The sequence below is a fragment of the Notothenia rossii genome, assembly GCF_949606895.1.
Source record: "Notothenia rossii genome assembly, chromosome: 6".
NCBI lineage: Eukaryota > Metazoa > Chordata > Actinopteri > Perciformes > Nototheniidae > Notothenia > Notothenia rossii.
In genome coordinates this window covers 48082716-48099337 of record NC_136909.1, presented here as the reverse complement: position 1 = coordinate 48099337, position 16622 = coordinate 48082716, and the positions used below count along the sequence as shown (strand labels likewise).

Sequence of the window (16622 nt, the reverse complement as noted above, 5' to 3'; positions counted from 1 at the left end):
CAGCTAATTCAGAATGCAGCTGCTTTTAATTGAACTATTCATATTTTACATTGCACTGTAACATTTTAATTTATGCTTGTTTTAATTATTTTAGCTTTTTAATGGCCATTTTATAATGTATTTCTTAATGCTCTTAATAAAGCACTTGGAATGGCCTTGTGTTGTTTAACCTGTTAAGCCCCGAGCCTGTTTTTCAGGCAGGCTCGAAAATGACATTCCCAGAGCAAATGACAACTTCCCTTCTAAAACGGGTAAATTAATAATCTTTTTTCTCAAAGCATTGATAAACCTGTGAGTTGGATGTAGAAAAGTCAGAATCAATATAGAATTTTTTAATTTTAAAGTAAATTCAGATTGAACATAGTCAAAACATGTAAATTATAGTGTCCGTCCAAAAATAAACCATGACTTATAGTGAAAACCACCCTTGAATGATGGGATAGTAGACTAAAAGCTTTAGGATTCCAAACTATAACATATAATATGTATCCTGTATCAAGATTGATGCAAAACAAGGGACATTTGACCTTTTTAGAGAGGTTTAGAAAAAACAAAACCACCTCTGGGGTCATTTGGGTGGAAATGGGTGTATTTGCCGTTTCTCTGGAACCCATTGGTCGATTTTGATGATTGACATCTCTTTTGAACTGTTAGAGCCAATAAAATAGAAGGGGAATTTCCAGATGTTACCATTGAGAAATGAGAGCTATGCACAAGCAGTTTGCCCAAAGTGAAACCTATCTTACGCTCTGAAATCTGAAAACTAAAAACTAGGTTTATTGCTGGATTATCAGAAAGTGACACAGACACATTGGATTAACCTTCAGCAGCGGTTTTATAGTTTTAATGCCATTGAAGACCACTTTTGATCAGAAAACAACAAAGGTAAGACATATTGCCGTGTTGGCTACCTAATGCTACATGGTGTGATGTCTTTGTTAGCTTCTCATGTCGCGAGTTCAGATCGGTCAATAATGATACCAATACCTGTCGAATCTGTGCAATCTCAGTTTGCTAATCGATTGTTTGTGCAGATACGATAAGTAATAAGGGTATTTTAACGTGAGTTCTGTGCTAAGTGTGTTACCATCGTTTCACTCAGGGCTAATTCGGGTGGTGGTGGCGAAGTTGATAGGGACTTGGCTTGGCAACTGAAAGGTCACCAGTTCAAGTCCCGGCAAGACCAAGTGCTACCGAGGTTTCCCTGATCAGGGCACCGTTCCCTACGCTGCTCCCCGGGCGCCGTTCAAAATGGCAGGACACTGCTCCTAACACTAGGATGGGTCAAATGCAGAGAAACAATTTCCCCACAGGGATTAATAAAGTATATATATATATAATTTTTTAAAAATCAGAGCCTTTGTTACCCTTATGTTTCGTTTTGATAAACATGGTTAATATTGTCTGATAGCTGAGTTTCTTCCCGTTAAATGTATATGACGCATTAATACGTTTTTAAATCAGTGATGCAAATTAGTCGCTTTTCGGCACCTCCCGCTTTTTTAACGCTGATTTGGGTGACTTGTGTAATTCGTGGAGAAACGAAGAGTTTTCGTTTGGGGGGGGGTCCGTCATTCCAACTTCTCACTTCAAAAAGAAGAAGAAATGTAGATCGCAAAATAATTAAACAAGCGAGTGCCTGTTTTTCCTGGCCAAGGACAGGTTCATTGAACACAACACGAGCGTAACGTGTCTTCACCATAGGTTTTCACGTGGTTATGTCTCGTCTGGAAGGTGTAACGGAGAGCATCGGAACGCTGCTCCAGCTCTTCAAATATTGCAGTACCCATAAGGAGCCGTACACATGCCGCAGTGTTTGTGAGGCTGTGTCTTTAGCTGTAATCACAGTGGCAATCTGTTGTTATTAGCATCTGGTTAGCTAGCTATGCTAACGAATTTAAAGAGCTTTTCTACAACCAGTTGGAAGAGAGCTCTCTCCTGAGAGGCTCAAATAACCTCAGCTCAGTGAGGTTAAGGCACACCTTGATATGGTCATTATAGTTATTAATGAGACATTAGAGACTCAATTATTAACAGGTATAAAATACTATATGACAGTAACAAAAAAAAGTTGTTAAAAATAACAAGAATAGAGTTTGAAAGGGGAGTGATTTGTAAAATATCCAAAAAGAAAAATCTGTCATTGTCAGATGGTATATTACGCTGTTTTTTTTCTGCTTCGAATAGTTCTGTCTTTTTTCTCCATACCTGTGTTTGAATCACTGTTAAATGTTAAGAAGCCCTCAGATGCTGTTTCTTGCAGATGTTGCGATGTTGGGGGAATGGGGCTTAACAGGTTAAGGTATTTTATAAATAAACCTGCCTTGCCTGATGTAGGCTATAAACTGAATAAATTCAGATTGAACCTCAATACAATCCAAAACATTTTGAATCAAGACAATTTTATTCAACAACATGTTTTTGTATAGGCTGTAACTATTTAACAACATGGAACATATTTAGCAGCAGTGTGTTGGAGGGAGGGTTACGGTGGTCTACAGCAGGGTGCAGGTCTTCTTTGGGCTCCTTCCACCACTGGAGGGGCTTCCTGCTCCCCTCTCCTCTCTGCCAGCTGTAAAATGCACAGCCTTTACTCTGGAAATCGACAATACATAATAATGTGTTCAGCTGATGAGTTATAAACATAGGAAACCAATGAAAAATGTTGAGTGTTCATAAAACTGCATGGGATAGGAAGGAACATCTTGCTTGCTTACTGGAAAAAAAGTATCTGCATCTGAGTAAACCTCTCTGGGGAACATCCGTCTCCATGCAGCCCAGAGGACGAAGAGGCAGCACCAAGTGGCAGTTATCACATAAAAATGTTTTTCGATATGAACCGTACAAAAACAAGCATGCATGCACCTGCATTTAAATATCACTTCAGGACCATGACATAGAACAGCAGCTAAATACTAAAAGTATCAAAAGAAAATAAGTGTTTATGATGCTCTAATGCAGGGGTTCCCAACCCCCGGGCCGCGGAGGTCACCAGTTCACTGGTAATAGACCAGTCATATTATTTCATACAAAACATACAAAATAAATCAAAATTGATTAGCATAAGGTCTCAGCCTCTCGTACACAGAAAAAGTTACCAGTGCGCCAATAGGAAGTGGAGCACACAGGAGACAACCGTTTAATAGCAGACTGTTATGTTTATGTGGGGAAATGGCAGTGCATACATTATTTGAGATATATTTCGAACTCAGACTTCATTTTAAGGACATTGCGAGCTATTTTTATTTATTTGTAAAACCTACTTCACTTCATGAAATGGCTGCAGCATCAGGAGGCAGCCTCTGAGAAGTGCAGCACCAGCGCGTACACACCGCCTTCACTGTGTTCCCCATTGCAGGCTGCTACGTTTTACACACACATATCGAACGGCCCGATTATTCCCCCTATTACTCGTTGTATGAAGGAAATGTCCGGTCACAAAGGCGCATGATGTGTGTGTGTATATGCTCTGCTCAGCTCCGCTGTGTGTGTGTGTATGTTCGGTGTGTTTTTGTGTGTTCAACAACAACATTTGTTTTCAAATTACCATGAACAGTAATTTACACACATCTGGCCAACTCCATAGGTATGTGGGTGTTCCCAAAAGAAGTTAGGTTAATTTTAATCTCGATGTAGTGCTAAATGCTGTCGGAGTGCACCGGAACGAACGCCCAGGTATGACGTTATTATGGCTGGCAAACAAGCCCAGGGGTTTCCCTGACATTTCAGTTATATCAATATGTGTACAGTGGTCCTCATTTGTTTTAATTGTATCCTGGTTTTAAACGTTGTTAATATGTTTTGGATGCATATTGTTCTATTATTTGTTCAGGCTGTTACATACAATTAGCCACTGTTGCCACCTATATTAGGCTATATATTATATTAATATTTGTAAAGCGGTCCTAATTTTTTGTTTTAATTGTATCCTGGTTTTAAACGTTATTAATATGTTTTGGATGCATATATTGGTATTTCTTCAGGCTGTTAAATACAATTAGCCTCTGTTGCCACCAGCTGGTGAGTAAATATTCAAATCAGCTAAAATTGGCAACCGGTCCGCACATTTTTTTTTAATGTATCTGCAGGTCTTTGTCACAATAAAGGTTGGGAACCCCTGCTCTAATGTATACATTGTTGTATCATTACTACACCAATAGTTTATCGTTTAGCTATTCAAAAAGTAGCTCATTTTAATAATTTCATATTTTATCTAGAATTTTAAGATTATCACTGTTTGCATCCTATATATAAATTAGTGGTGGGCATAGATTTTTTTTTTTAATCTAGATTAATCTCACTGTATTCTTGGAATTAATCTAGATTAATCTAGATTAAAATGGCTCATTTGAATTCTGCCGAAGGCATTCAGAATATGTGTGCTACCCAAATAATGACTAAAAGTAAGTTTTTTAGAACGGGTTTCTCAAGCCAGGTGGTGCATTAGACCAGGGGCTCATCTCCAGTTTCCAAAATGCATCACAAACGGCTTGAGAAAGCTGTTCTATGATAATTGGTGATGAAAATAAATCAATGACAATGAGATGTACTTGTGTTTATTAACTGTTTATTTTTAGTTGAACAGTAGGCCTATATAACAGGTTGTAATGAACTGTTTACAGTCAGTAGCTTTGTGTCAGTCAAAGCTCTATTTCTCCTTCTTCCACCAGTCACTCAGGCAGACCAGTTTGTTCACATTTTCTGGTGACAAACAAGCTCTCCTCTTCTGCACAATATGGCCTGCTAAAGAAAAAAGTCTCTGGCATGGGACAGTTGTGGCAGGAGTCCCCAAGTATTTACGGGCAATTTGGGCCATCTTACCATAGACAGCAGTGTGCTCCGACCACCACTTCAGTGGACACTGATCTAGACTGGCACTGGGCTCTACCTTGTACCTCTCCACTGTACTATCTTCTGGTGTCTCCTCATCTGATTCTGAGTCGGATCCCATCAGTAGCAGGGCTGTTTTCTTCTTGGGTGGCTCAGGGTTCTCCTCCCTGAGTGGCTGCAGAGCAGGTTCTTCTCCCTTCATCAACGCACTTAGCTTTGCCCACACTGGCTCCCTCTCTGCTCTGGGAAAGCACTTGAGGTCCTTAAATCGTGGATCTAGAGCAGTCGCCACCTTTGATGAATAAAAAATAATTATTATTGATTGATGAAAATGTCACTTTCCAAATCCAACCTCCATATTTCTTCATGAGTTATTCATCTGGCTTTACAGTCTATTATGGTCATACAATGTAGTTATCTTCTGGTCACTCTGACATACCTTAAGCCATTCCAGGTTTATTTTCTCCCTCCGCTGGTTGAGGTCCTTGATGAAGGCAGCCTTGAATCGCACAATATAGGCAGGATCATCATCTGAGATGTTCATCGCGTGCTGGAGGTGGCACAGGGCAGGTAGAACCACAGAGCAGGATAAATACTTATCTCCACCAAGGAGCTCATTGATGTACCTACAGACAGACAGACAGACAGACACACACACAGCAAACAATTATTAGTGACAGATTAATTTAACTCAGATTACACATTTAAGGGCAGGTGTTTCTTACATACAAAGTGACATTTAAAAACTTGTATGCCAATTCATGAACACACTATCTTTGTAGACCATACCTGCATGGCTCCAGCAGTTTCTCTAGCTTTGCCAACTTCTCATAATCCGCATTTGTTGGGAGGGCCAGGTTGTGCTTCTGCAGCGACAGCGTTGTGTGCAGTGCGTCTCTGTTGCGCCTCACGCGCTTTATCATCTCAAGAGTGGAATTCCAACGTGTTGGAACATCTTGCACGAGTGACTCCTTAACTTGTCCAAGGAAGGATTGTTGGACATTTAGCTCGTCTGAGTTGGCCGGACTGTGTTTGAAATGTCCGACCACTTTACGGCACTTGGCCAGTGCACCATCAAAACCACCTTCCCGAAGTGACATTACAATAGCTCTCTGTACAACATGCGCAACACAGGGCAAGTGCTCGAATGGAAGTATCCTCCCTGCTGCCACCATATTAGGAGCGCTATCTGTTCCAATAGTGCTTATTTTGTCAGTTATCCCCCACTGATTAGCGACGTCGAGGAACTGCCTTGCACACGCTTCTGCAAAGTGACGCCCCTCTGTTTTCATCACACCTAACGGACAGACAAAGTAAATTAGAATAATTTCACTATAGTAAACAACTAGCAATTATCAAGAAGCAAACATAACGTGGTGGTAATTAAAAGGCTACGAAATTAAATTATGTAATTTAAAATGACATAACGTAGCATACCTAAAGCGAAGGAGTGAAGTTCCCAGCTAGCATCGATGAGGTGTACTGTAACGCCGAGGTAGTTGTCGTTGTTAACGGACGTCCAATGGTCCCCAGTCAGTGCTACAGACCTCGCCTCTACCATCTTCTCAACTTTCGTAGCTTTCTCTTCTGCGTGCTGGTCATGTATTCTCCTCATGATAGTTCGCCTCGCAGGTAGTTTGTAAGATGGGTCACCTGTGGCCGCCTGGAGAACAAGCTCGAGCCCGTCATCTTCAACCACGCTAATGGGCCTGCAGCTGGTGGCAATCCACTGAGCGAGGAGACTAGTTAGCTTGGCTGATAGAGCTGTGCTGACGGGCTTGCCTCGGTTGCACTCAAACATAGTTGTTTGACGACGAGTCTTCCCCCGCGCTACATCAGTGCTTGGCCCGGCATCTTCCGCATTAGCTAAGGGATGCTTTGCGTTTAGGTGGTACTTGAGACTGGATGAACTCCTACAGTAAACTAATTCCGCATTGCACAAGGTGCAAACAACCTTATTTTTGTCGAGGTTTCCATCGGGAAGCTTCTTAAAAATAAATTTCCCCGGAAGCAAACCCCGCGGCTTCATTCTCGCTGTATCCATGTTAGCATGTCACGTTTAATGTGGCTGATTTGACCGGGGTCAGATCCATAGACAGTAGAAGAAACACAGGTCAAAGACTCGATCTCGCCCCCTACAGTGCAATTCGGCTAGGTATACATCCGCGCTAAATTATCAAGGTGAAAGTCATCATCGCTTGCGTAGTATAGACCCAGCTCCCAACCCAACTTTGAGAATAGATTAACGGCGATATTTTTTTTTATCGCCGACAAGAGTCTCACGTAAACGCAGCACGTTAACGCCGATAACGGCCCACCACTAATATAAATTGAAAGGGATTATGGGTTTTCAATGTGAAACCATGAACTTTAATTTGAAGAGTAACTAAAGAGGTAAATTAAATGTATAAAGTAGAACAATTCTCTCTGAAATATAAAGGGGCGTAGAGGCGTTTGGCATTCCCAAAAGTTAAACAGATATTTTACATTTCCCCCTAGTCAAATATGTGTCTCTGAAAATACTTCATTATAAGTGAAAGTCCCAAAGCACTGCAAGGCAAATGGCCCATTATGCACCATGGCTGTTTTAAAAGTAATATATTATTATAGAATATTGAATTAGTCCTTATTTTAATTGTTTACAAATACACAAGCATTTAAATTAAATTAAAGGTAAACATTACACTCAAAATGTTAAAATAGTCTTAATATTAACAAACAACAGTTTGTTAATATTAAGACTATTTTAACATTTTGAAATATATTGGGTGTAACGTATCATATACAAATTTCATGTGTATAAATTATGTAAACAGTAGCTGGTACGTATTAGTGTTACAAACATGTAGCGGAGTTAAAAGTACAATAAATGTTTTGGAAATCTAGTAAAGAAGTAGCTTTAAATGGAAATACTCAAGGAAAGTACAAGTATGACAAAATAATACTTAAGCACAGTACTTAAGTAAATGCACTTCCCACCTCTGCCTTTAGAGATACACACTTGTAACAGGTTTTTTTTGTAAGGTAACGTGTAAAATATCCTACTCAGACAATACTCTAAGCAACGCTGCAATGCGTTACCTTGGAGGACGTTTGCCTCGAAGTATCCCAGGTTCATCATGTTTCCAGCCGGACTGTACTGCCCCACCACAAACACAGTCTTTCCGTCAGTGGCCACCCCCACGCCCAGCTCGCTGCTCTCCTTCCACACCACCTGAGCGAAATGCCCTGCGGGGGGGGGGAGCAGCAGTGTGTGGAGTTACACTCAACCTCACACTGAAAGAACTGAAACATTGACAAATTTTTTTTGTCTGGAGCCGCAAAACATATTTAATAGCTTGATAGCTAATAAAGTTGTATTTATTGTTATATCAGACAAAAAAGTTTTTTTGCATTTATTAGGCTATTTATTACATTATATAAAACTGTTAAAGGTGGGGTAGGTAAGTTTCAGAAACCGGCTCGAGATACACTTTTTGTTATATTCCATGGAATGCTCTTAACATCCCGATAGCAATGAATATCTTAAGTGCTTTGACAAAAAATCCATAAAAAAATGTCATCTGTGGAACCCGTAATACTGTAAAAACCGGCTAAACGGATTGGATTGCCGCCCTGTCTGTCAGCCTTCCATCTCGTGCACGCACAAATGTATCTTGTGCCCTCAATAGGCGTGCCGTCATTGGGCGTGCATTGCAGCAGTACTTTAATGACTCGCCAGCAACAGGCGGCCACTTTCACCATGGCAGAGTTAGGTTCAACATCGTCGACTGGTCGCAAAAGAAAAAATGTAACGGAGCAAATTAAGAACAAAAAGAAAGTGGAAACTAGGAGAAGTCAAACCAGAGTCCATATCGGAGTTGCTTTGGCTGTGTAGTATTGCTAACCTAGATGTGTTTAGCTTTGCCTGATATGTAACGTTACTGCAGCCTGCTCTCGCGGAGGAGGTGCTCTGTAAGGAAGTCTGAAGGAAGGGGCAGATTATTTTTGGCTGTGTACTTTCAAATTTGAGTGCACTCTAGCCGGTTTCTGAAACTTACCTACCCCACCTTTAACCTCTAATAAGAAACAAAGAACTCCTATAAGGAGAATTAAAAATAATACACAGGCCTACTTTAAAATAAATTAAACACAGCACTTGGGGAGTCCTCTGCACATTTGAAGGAAAACAAAATATTATTAAAATGGGCCCACTTTGAAATAAATAAAACATATAGCTGCACCCTAAAAATAGTTAAAGGTAGGGTAGGTAAGAATGGAGAAACCAGCTCGAGTGCGCTAGAATTTGAAAATACACAACCGGAACAAATAGGCCTCTTCCTTCAGACTTTCTTACAGAGTCCCTCCTCCAACACACACGAACGCGCATCATCAATGAGGCCACGAGATAAGTTCGTGCACAGATGGAAGGCTGACAGCAGGTAGGCCATCCAGTTATTTTAGCCAGGCCGGCTAAAATGATTGGTCGTGCTTTTTACAGCGCTACGGCTTCCAGAGATACATTTTTGTATGTATTTATTGTCAAAGCATTTCATATATTAATTGGTATCGGGACGTTAAGAGCATTCCATGGAATATAACAAAAAGTGTTTTCTGAAATAAATTACATACCCCATTGAATTATGACTGAAGATTGTCAGCTGTCTTCGTCTCCCGTGTTGTTCCTCGACACTTAAAGGCTGCAGCACCGTTGACAACTTCTCTCTACATATCAAACATACCGGTAAACCAGCATCATTGCTGTGAAAGCATATAACTCTGTCCACGCAGAATTAAATCCTGTGTTCCTTCGGTACTTTTCTTTGATTTATCCATAGTTCGCTCATCGAGCCGGGGGTAAGGTTATTTACCCGCAGGAAAAGGCGCTAGCGCGGGACCTTAGCGGGATGTGACGCATATTTTAGTTGACCTAATTAAAACCGTTTTGTTTTTTATTTATGCATCACAGTATCACCTCAAAATACAAGATACGAAACATTTTTAACCATGCAACAAAATATAAATAGTGCTACAAATACTTTTATTTTATTTCCTTCTTATTTTTGTCTAAGCTCAAGGGAGCCAGAGCGGAGGGCTTAAAGGGCCGCATGCGGCCCGAGGGCCGCGGGTTGCCGACCCCTGGGTTAGTGGAAAGCAATACAATTAAGTTGAACATTCTTTATTTAAACGTTATGTTATTGCTTTCAACTAACCTAATATAGTTATATGAATTCCGTTAACATAATACATTTAATGAAAGTCAACGTTTCAGTTTTTTCAGTGTACATACAACTCACAGCCATAAAAAAAGAAAAATGTAAAATCTAATTGGTAACTTCCTTTTTTCTTATAGCTTTAACTTAAGTTTGAAGGTATGCAGATATTAACATTGGATCATTTTACTGACAGTCACATTTCAAAGCTTTCTTTCTTTAAGGATGTATGAAATAAATCAACAGTTGGGTTGTGTTTACCAGTATTGTCGTTGAAACACGGGCTGCTCCAGTTGTAATCTTTGATCTCACTGTACCACAAATCCACAGTTTCTTTCCCTAAAATAATAGAATTCACAAAAAATTAAATGAGTCTTATATCAACATAAATAGGCAGTTGAGGTTTGTTTTTCTGGAAGCAAAAATCCAAAGTAGGCAAAGTCATAGAAAGACAACAAACTGCAATGGCAGAGAAGGGATTTGGTGTAAAAAAAAGAAAATGATTCAAAATGACAGGTTGGTGGTTATTGATAAAACATTGTGAACACATGATGTTCAAGAGACTGATAAACTGCTGTGAGCTACAACAACAGGAAGCCTGAAGCATTGGTGTGTTATTGCCTAATCATAGTGGTCCGTCTTGTTTTTCACAGTCTTACCAAAGCATGTAGACGAACAACATTTGGATTGAATAACTAGGTAAAGGAGTAAGCAGCACCTGTGGAATTGCTGCCTGCTGAACTCGACATGTAGTAGATGTTCTCCCCGTCCTTAGTCTCACTGTGCTTCATGCTGCTGATTGACAGCAGGTGGTCAGCCCACTTCTGAGCAGAGGCACACATCTTGCTGTTAAAGGTCATTTGTGGCGCGCCATGCTTCGCCCTGTAGGCGTTGTGGGTTTCCAGGAACTCCTTCTGGAAGCTTGCATCTGTCGAAGAAAGAAACATGAATAACCTATGAGCCCTTAGAGGAAACAGATCTTCAATATGTGAGGCTGCCTTTTTAAAACCCTGTGGGTGTACACAGGATTCTGCCCTATGATAACACACTATGATAAGTGTTTTTTCTTTAAGGAGAATCATTCCTGAGCAAAAAATGCCATTGTGTATGTTGTAATGGAGCCTGGAATGACAAATAAAAGAGTTACAAATTAATTATAGACTTCAAAAAAATGAAAAACAATCCCAAAGAATCCAATATATGATAACACATTCAATAATATGTGCCAGGCATAGTGTGGTGGCGATGAAAGAGTAATTTCATAGAGTCCAGGTCTCATCAAGAGTCAGTCTCAGACCCTCTCCTGTGGTACAGGGATCTCAGATACGTACCTGCTCAGTAGAGGTGAAGGGATGTCCTTTGAAGATACGCTTCCTTCAGCTGTCTTCAAGTGTGTGTTTATATACAAAAGCAGCCCCGCCCCACTTTCTATATATAGGAGGAGCCAGACTCCCTGCCCTTGCCAGTCATTATTTCCCTTATTGTTTTTAACATGCAGGGTTTCCCACACATACTTTAATTGGGCGGGCAGCCCAGGTATATTAACAGCCGCCCAAGTATATTTTGCAACCTATTTAGTTGTTTTTGTTCGCGACCGCAACGCCATCTGCGATCGATTAACTTGTGGACAATGATCCCTCGCTCTAAGCCTCCTGTACCCAGTCCCGTACTGGCCATCGGGAGGACCGGGGGGTTTCCCGATGGCTGTCTACATGATGTGGCCTGCCGACATGGCCACTGTCATACAGATCATATCATTTGTGGGTAGTAGATTTAAACTAGGGCTATCACTACGAGCCCTGCCTGTACCTGTTTGCTCTGCCATCGCGTGAAGGGTCCTGTTGAACCCCATCCGCCCGCCGGCGGGCCGAAAAACGCATCATCTGCAGGAAACAGCGTCTGAGGGCTTCTTACTATTGAATAAACTATGAATGTTTCATATCCATGTAACGGCAAGAAACTCAGCTAACTGATGATATGAACAATGTTTAGCAAAAAAAACCACAAGACTAACGCTGAGCCTCTGAATTAGCCCAGAGCGAAAAAATGCTAACGCCGTTAGCACAGAACTTACCCATAAAACCCTTATTAATTATCGTAAATGCAAATCCAACATATCGATTAGCATCGTGAGAACACAGAATCGATAGGTATCTGTATCATCACTCCGTGATAAGAACTCGCAAAATGAGAAACAAAAACAGACATCACAACACCTGGCATTAGGTAGCAAACATGGCAATATGTCTTACCTTCGTCGTTTTCTGATCAAACGTGGTCTTCAATGGCATTAAAACGATAAAAACGCTGCTGAAGGTTAATCCATAGGTTAATCCAATGTGTCTGTTTCACTTTGAAATTATTTCTGATCATCCATCAGCAATAAACCTAGTTTTAAGTTTTCAGATTTCAGAGCGTAAGATAGTAAGCGTGCATAGCCCCCACTTCTCAATGGTAACGTTGGTGTGTATGTGGAAATTCCCCTTCGATTCTATTGGCTCTAACGGTTCAAAAGAGATGTCATTCATCAAAATCGACCAATGGGTTCCAGAGAAATGGCAAATACTGTACACCCATTTCCACCCAAATCACCCCAGAGGTGGAGTTTTGTGTTCTAAATCTCTCTAAAAGGGTCAAATGTCACTTGTTTTGCATCAATCTTGATACAGGGTACATATTATATGTTGTACTTTGGATTCCTAAAGCTTTTAGTCTACTAACCCATCATCCAAGGGTAGTTTTCACTGTAAGTAAACAATATTTTTTGGACGGACACTATAATTTACAGTTTTTTACTATGTTCAATCTGAATTTTCTTTAAAATAAAAACATCTATATTGATTCTGACTTTTCTACATCCAATTCACAGGTTTATCATTACTTTGAGAAAAATATTATTAATGTTCCCCTTTTAGAAGTGTAGTTATGGTCATTTGTTCTGGAAATGTCATTTTCGAGTCTGAGACCTGAAAAATAGGCTTGGGGTCTAACAGGCTAACAAGCGACCAACTGAAAGGTTAATGTTAATGTTGTTGCACTTCACCTGCATTGAACATGTTACTCAAGTAAAAAAAGTATTATCATCAAAATATAGTTAAAGTAGCGACAATAAAAGTAGTGATTGTGCAGATTGGTCCATTTCAGAATAATATATATGATATGTTTTATAATGATTGGTCATTAAAGTGTTCTCAAAGCTGGTAAAGGTGCAGCTAGTTTGAATGACTTTGTATACTGCAGGGTAGCTTGTGAATTTAAGACTTGATTATATTTCACATCATTCATCCACATCTGTAAAGTAACTGAAGGTATTAAATACATGTAGTGGAGTAAAAGTACACGATTTACCTCTGAACTGTAGAGGAGTAGAAGTTGAAATTATCAAAAAATTGAAATACTTGAGTAAAGGACAAGTACCTCAAAATTATTCTTTAGTACAGTACTTGAGTAAATGTACTTAATTACTTTACAACACTGCTTTTCATCATGTTAATCCACAATTAATCGGTATCTGCACCGCGGTCTGGGTTACTATCATGGATCTAAGTTTTTGTTTTATACACACAATGAATAAGGCATTAAAGACGCAGACACACATCCCTTGCAGGGAAGCATGGTGCTGTCAGACAGGTTGTTGTGGTTCCCCTCCAGTAATCACACCAGAGTCCACAGTCACCCAGTGGAGGCCTGAGACACACACACACACACACACACACACACACACACACACACACACACACACACACACACACACACACACACACACACACACACACACACACACACACACAGACAGAAGACTTCGAACAAGTCTCATTATCTCATGATAAAAACACTGTGCTGATGGTTACCACAAATGTAATGATATATTTGCCTCCAAGCTTTGTCTGCATATCACATCAGTCTTTCTCAATAGCTTTTGTTGGGGCAGAATCTCTGCTCCGCGCCGTTCCTATATGAGCGGGTTCTCAAAAGAAGGAAAAATTCAAAGCAGCCAGGATAAGGGTTAAACAATAATCTGCTTTAATGGTAAAACATACAAATACATCACCGAAATCACGAAGCACTCTGCAGAGTAGTCCAGGCTCAGGTTCTACCACCGTGTGAGACATGTCTCAGGAACGGCCAGTCAGAAACAAGAGCCCCGATCTTCAAAATGATCACAACATTTATACACAGAGTTCGGTTCTGAGCGAGCTAGACAGTGAGTTGGCAGTGTTCCATTGGTCGGTTTCCCTTCTGGGCGGGATCCCAGGTAGTAAGTCAGTTTGTTGATTCCATCTGTTGCTTCACAGTGTATGTGTGTGTGTGTGTGTGTGTGTGTTTGTCCCTCTGCCCTCAGGCAGATCCCCCAATCAATGATTTGGAGTCATGACAGAGGACTCTTTGACAGGACACATACTCATTCCCCCTAAACATCTTCAACACATACAAACATCGTATCATGTATCTTTAACAGAAGTTAATTGTTCTTATCGCTTAATGGCTTCCCTGAACTTCCCTTCACCCCAAAGTCAGCTTACTAGGAATGAATACATTTTATTGATAAGCTCAAAAGGACCTTTATCTCATTTACTGCTGGGTGACCCAAGTCTCAAGGCCTCTTTTGGGGTCTGTAGGAGATAAATCATTAATTCTACAAGGCTTCAACTGTCTTGTATCTGAGGCACATCTCCCTTTGGGCTAATCAATACGGGTTTTAGCAATTAGCAGAGGAAGCTAGAGACTCAGGGCCCCTTCCTTGCTGGGAACTGCAAAGCAGATGTCAAAGGTCATAAAACCACCCTTTTGACTACACATGAAAAGTGGAAGAAAAGACTATTGCTTTAATTTATTATTACTAAGTAGTGGGACATTGTTTCAGGAATATATGAAAAGCCTCTCTATTATTTAAACAGTAAAAATGTACTTTCAAATGTAACACCCACGAATATATAAGGTGACATTAAAATGAATATAACAGATTGAACTTTCCTGCCATAACACCTTACTTTAATACTTCAAATAATTCAAATAATCCTTCACTCTACAGCTCACAACAAGTACAGCAGTTATGTAATTATGGTTTTGTGTTTGTGAGTCAGTTTGCCCTAAGGCTGCGTTTGGGCTTACATTAGTTTTGTCCCAAACATGCACTGTATGTACTCTATATTATACTATTATTGATACATTACATATCACATCATATTTTATTCAATTATCATATGCTCATATATGTAGGTATAGCTGTGTTTGGTTGCCACCAGTGAATATTATGAAGATATTGTTAATCAGACCACGAATGAGACAATCATTGAAAAACATTGAAATTGAACTGTATTAACAATTTCTGGAAACGTTTTTTAGATAGTTGAAAGTTGTTGAAAATAATCCTAACAGTTCTCAGGAAGCAGATCTTTAGGTGTATACCTGCCAAACAAGGGGTGTGTGTGTGTGTGTGCATGCGTGCGTGCGTGCGTGCGTGCGTGCGTGTGTGTGTGTGTGTGTGTGTGTGTGTGTGTGTGTGTGTTTGTGTTTGTGTGCTCAGTTTGTGCAGTTTGGCTAAAATCATCACATTGTGCTTCTCGTATATTTTGTATCTACTGACTAATTATTATAGCTTGAGATTTGATCCTCAGTCTGTAGGGACTTGCCCCTGGGACTGAAGGGTCACCGGTTCGAGTCACTGTCGACCAAAACACTGGTAGCTAGAGAGGTGCCAGTTCACCTCCTGGGCCCTGCCGAGGAGCCCTTGAGCAAGGCACCGAACCCCCGACTGCTCCCCGGCGCCGGCTAGACTGGCAGCCTCTTCGCTCTGGCCCTCTCCAGATGTGTATAGTGTGTATAACTGTGTGTGTATTGAATGTACATGTGTGCACCACCTGTATACTCTGTGTGTGTATTAAAGCCACAGTGAAAAACTGAATAAAGGTTCATCTTCTTCTTCTTGGATGTTAAATTATGTGATGAGGCCTTTTATGCCTTAATATGATGTCTAAATATTGCACACACATAACACAGATACTTTTTATTATGTACTAAAAATGAGTGTTGACTCAAATCTGATTCGCTGTCAGACAGGTGGAGGTTCTGATTTGCATGTTGGCGGCTGCAGGTACCTGTGTTGTCCTGTCTGAGGGGGCTTTCTCATGTTGCATATGTACATATTTCTCTTTGTGTGGAAATGGAACCTTTAATTTAAAGCTGGAATGCAAAAATGTGTCAGAGACCATGCTGCAGCTCTAGAATGCCTGGATGCAGCTTTGTCTGTCTGCAACATGACAGGTGATGAAGTTCACCTCTGTCAGTGCTCTGTCAAACTAAATCTTTAACTGCCACGTGCTCTGCTCCCTAAAAGTCCTAATATTTAAATTCGAGATTCTCTCAAAGATATACAAAGGAACCCTGGAGGAATGTAACTAGATATTTGTTCAAGTACTATAAGGTTGTAATTGACATTTCAAACGAGACAATTTTCATATATTGCAACTATACTACTAAAGCACACACATCTTTGATGGCGTACTGTAAGTAGATAATTCTGCATATAAAGATTGTCCAAGTCTACAAAAATGTGTATAATATATAATCAGATGAGAATCAGATCAAATCAAGTTTTAT

The 16622-nt window shown here is 40.3% G+C and overlaps 1 protein-coding gene across 2 annotated transcripts; it reads right to left on the bottom strand.

Annotated features, from left to right (window-relative positions):
- Positions 1-4545: 4545 nt before the first annotated feature.
- Positions 4546-12037, bottom strand: LOC307042762 (E3 SUMO-protein ligase ZBED1-like). 2 transcript variants are annotated; one of them, XM_079686845.1, is made up of 7 exons: positions 11354-12037; positions 10741-10950; positions 10284-10361; positions 7912-8058; positions 5620-6127; positions 5270-5456; positions 4546-5122 (listed from the first exon to the last, which is right to left on the bottom strand). In XM_079686845.1, exons 2-7 carry the CDS (start codon positions 10880-10882, stop codon positions 4649-4651), a joined length of 1536 nt encoding a protein of 511 aa, XP_079542971.1. In that variant the 5' UTR covers positions 10883-10950; positions 11354-12037; the 3' UTR covers positions 4546-4648. The 2 variants fall into 2 exon arrangements, with proteins under 2 accessions (XP_079542971.1, XP_079542970.1); XM_079686844.1 differs by lacking the exon at positions 11354-12037 and having other exon boundaries at positions 10741-11320.
- Positions 12038-16622: the final 4585 nt, after the last annotated feature.

What these genes read in the sequence shown, in the direction of transcription:
- LOC307042762 (XM_079686844.1), bottom strand. Translation starts at nt 11,104, where the DNA reads ATGATTCTCCTTAAAGAAAAAACACTTATCATAGTGTGTTATCATAGG. An exon ending in GTGTTTCAACGACAATACTG is followed by an intron (nt 8,059 to 10,283) that starts GTAAACACAACC and finishes CCCCCCCCGCAG; the next exon opens with GGCATTTCGCTCAGGTGGTG. An exon ending in TAAACCTGGAATGGCTTAAG is followed by an intron (nt 5,123 to 5,269) that starts GTATGTCAGAGT and finishes TATTCATCAAAG; the next exon opens with GTGGCGACTGCTCTAGATCC.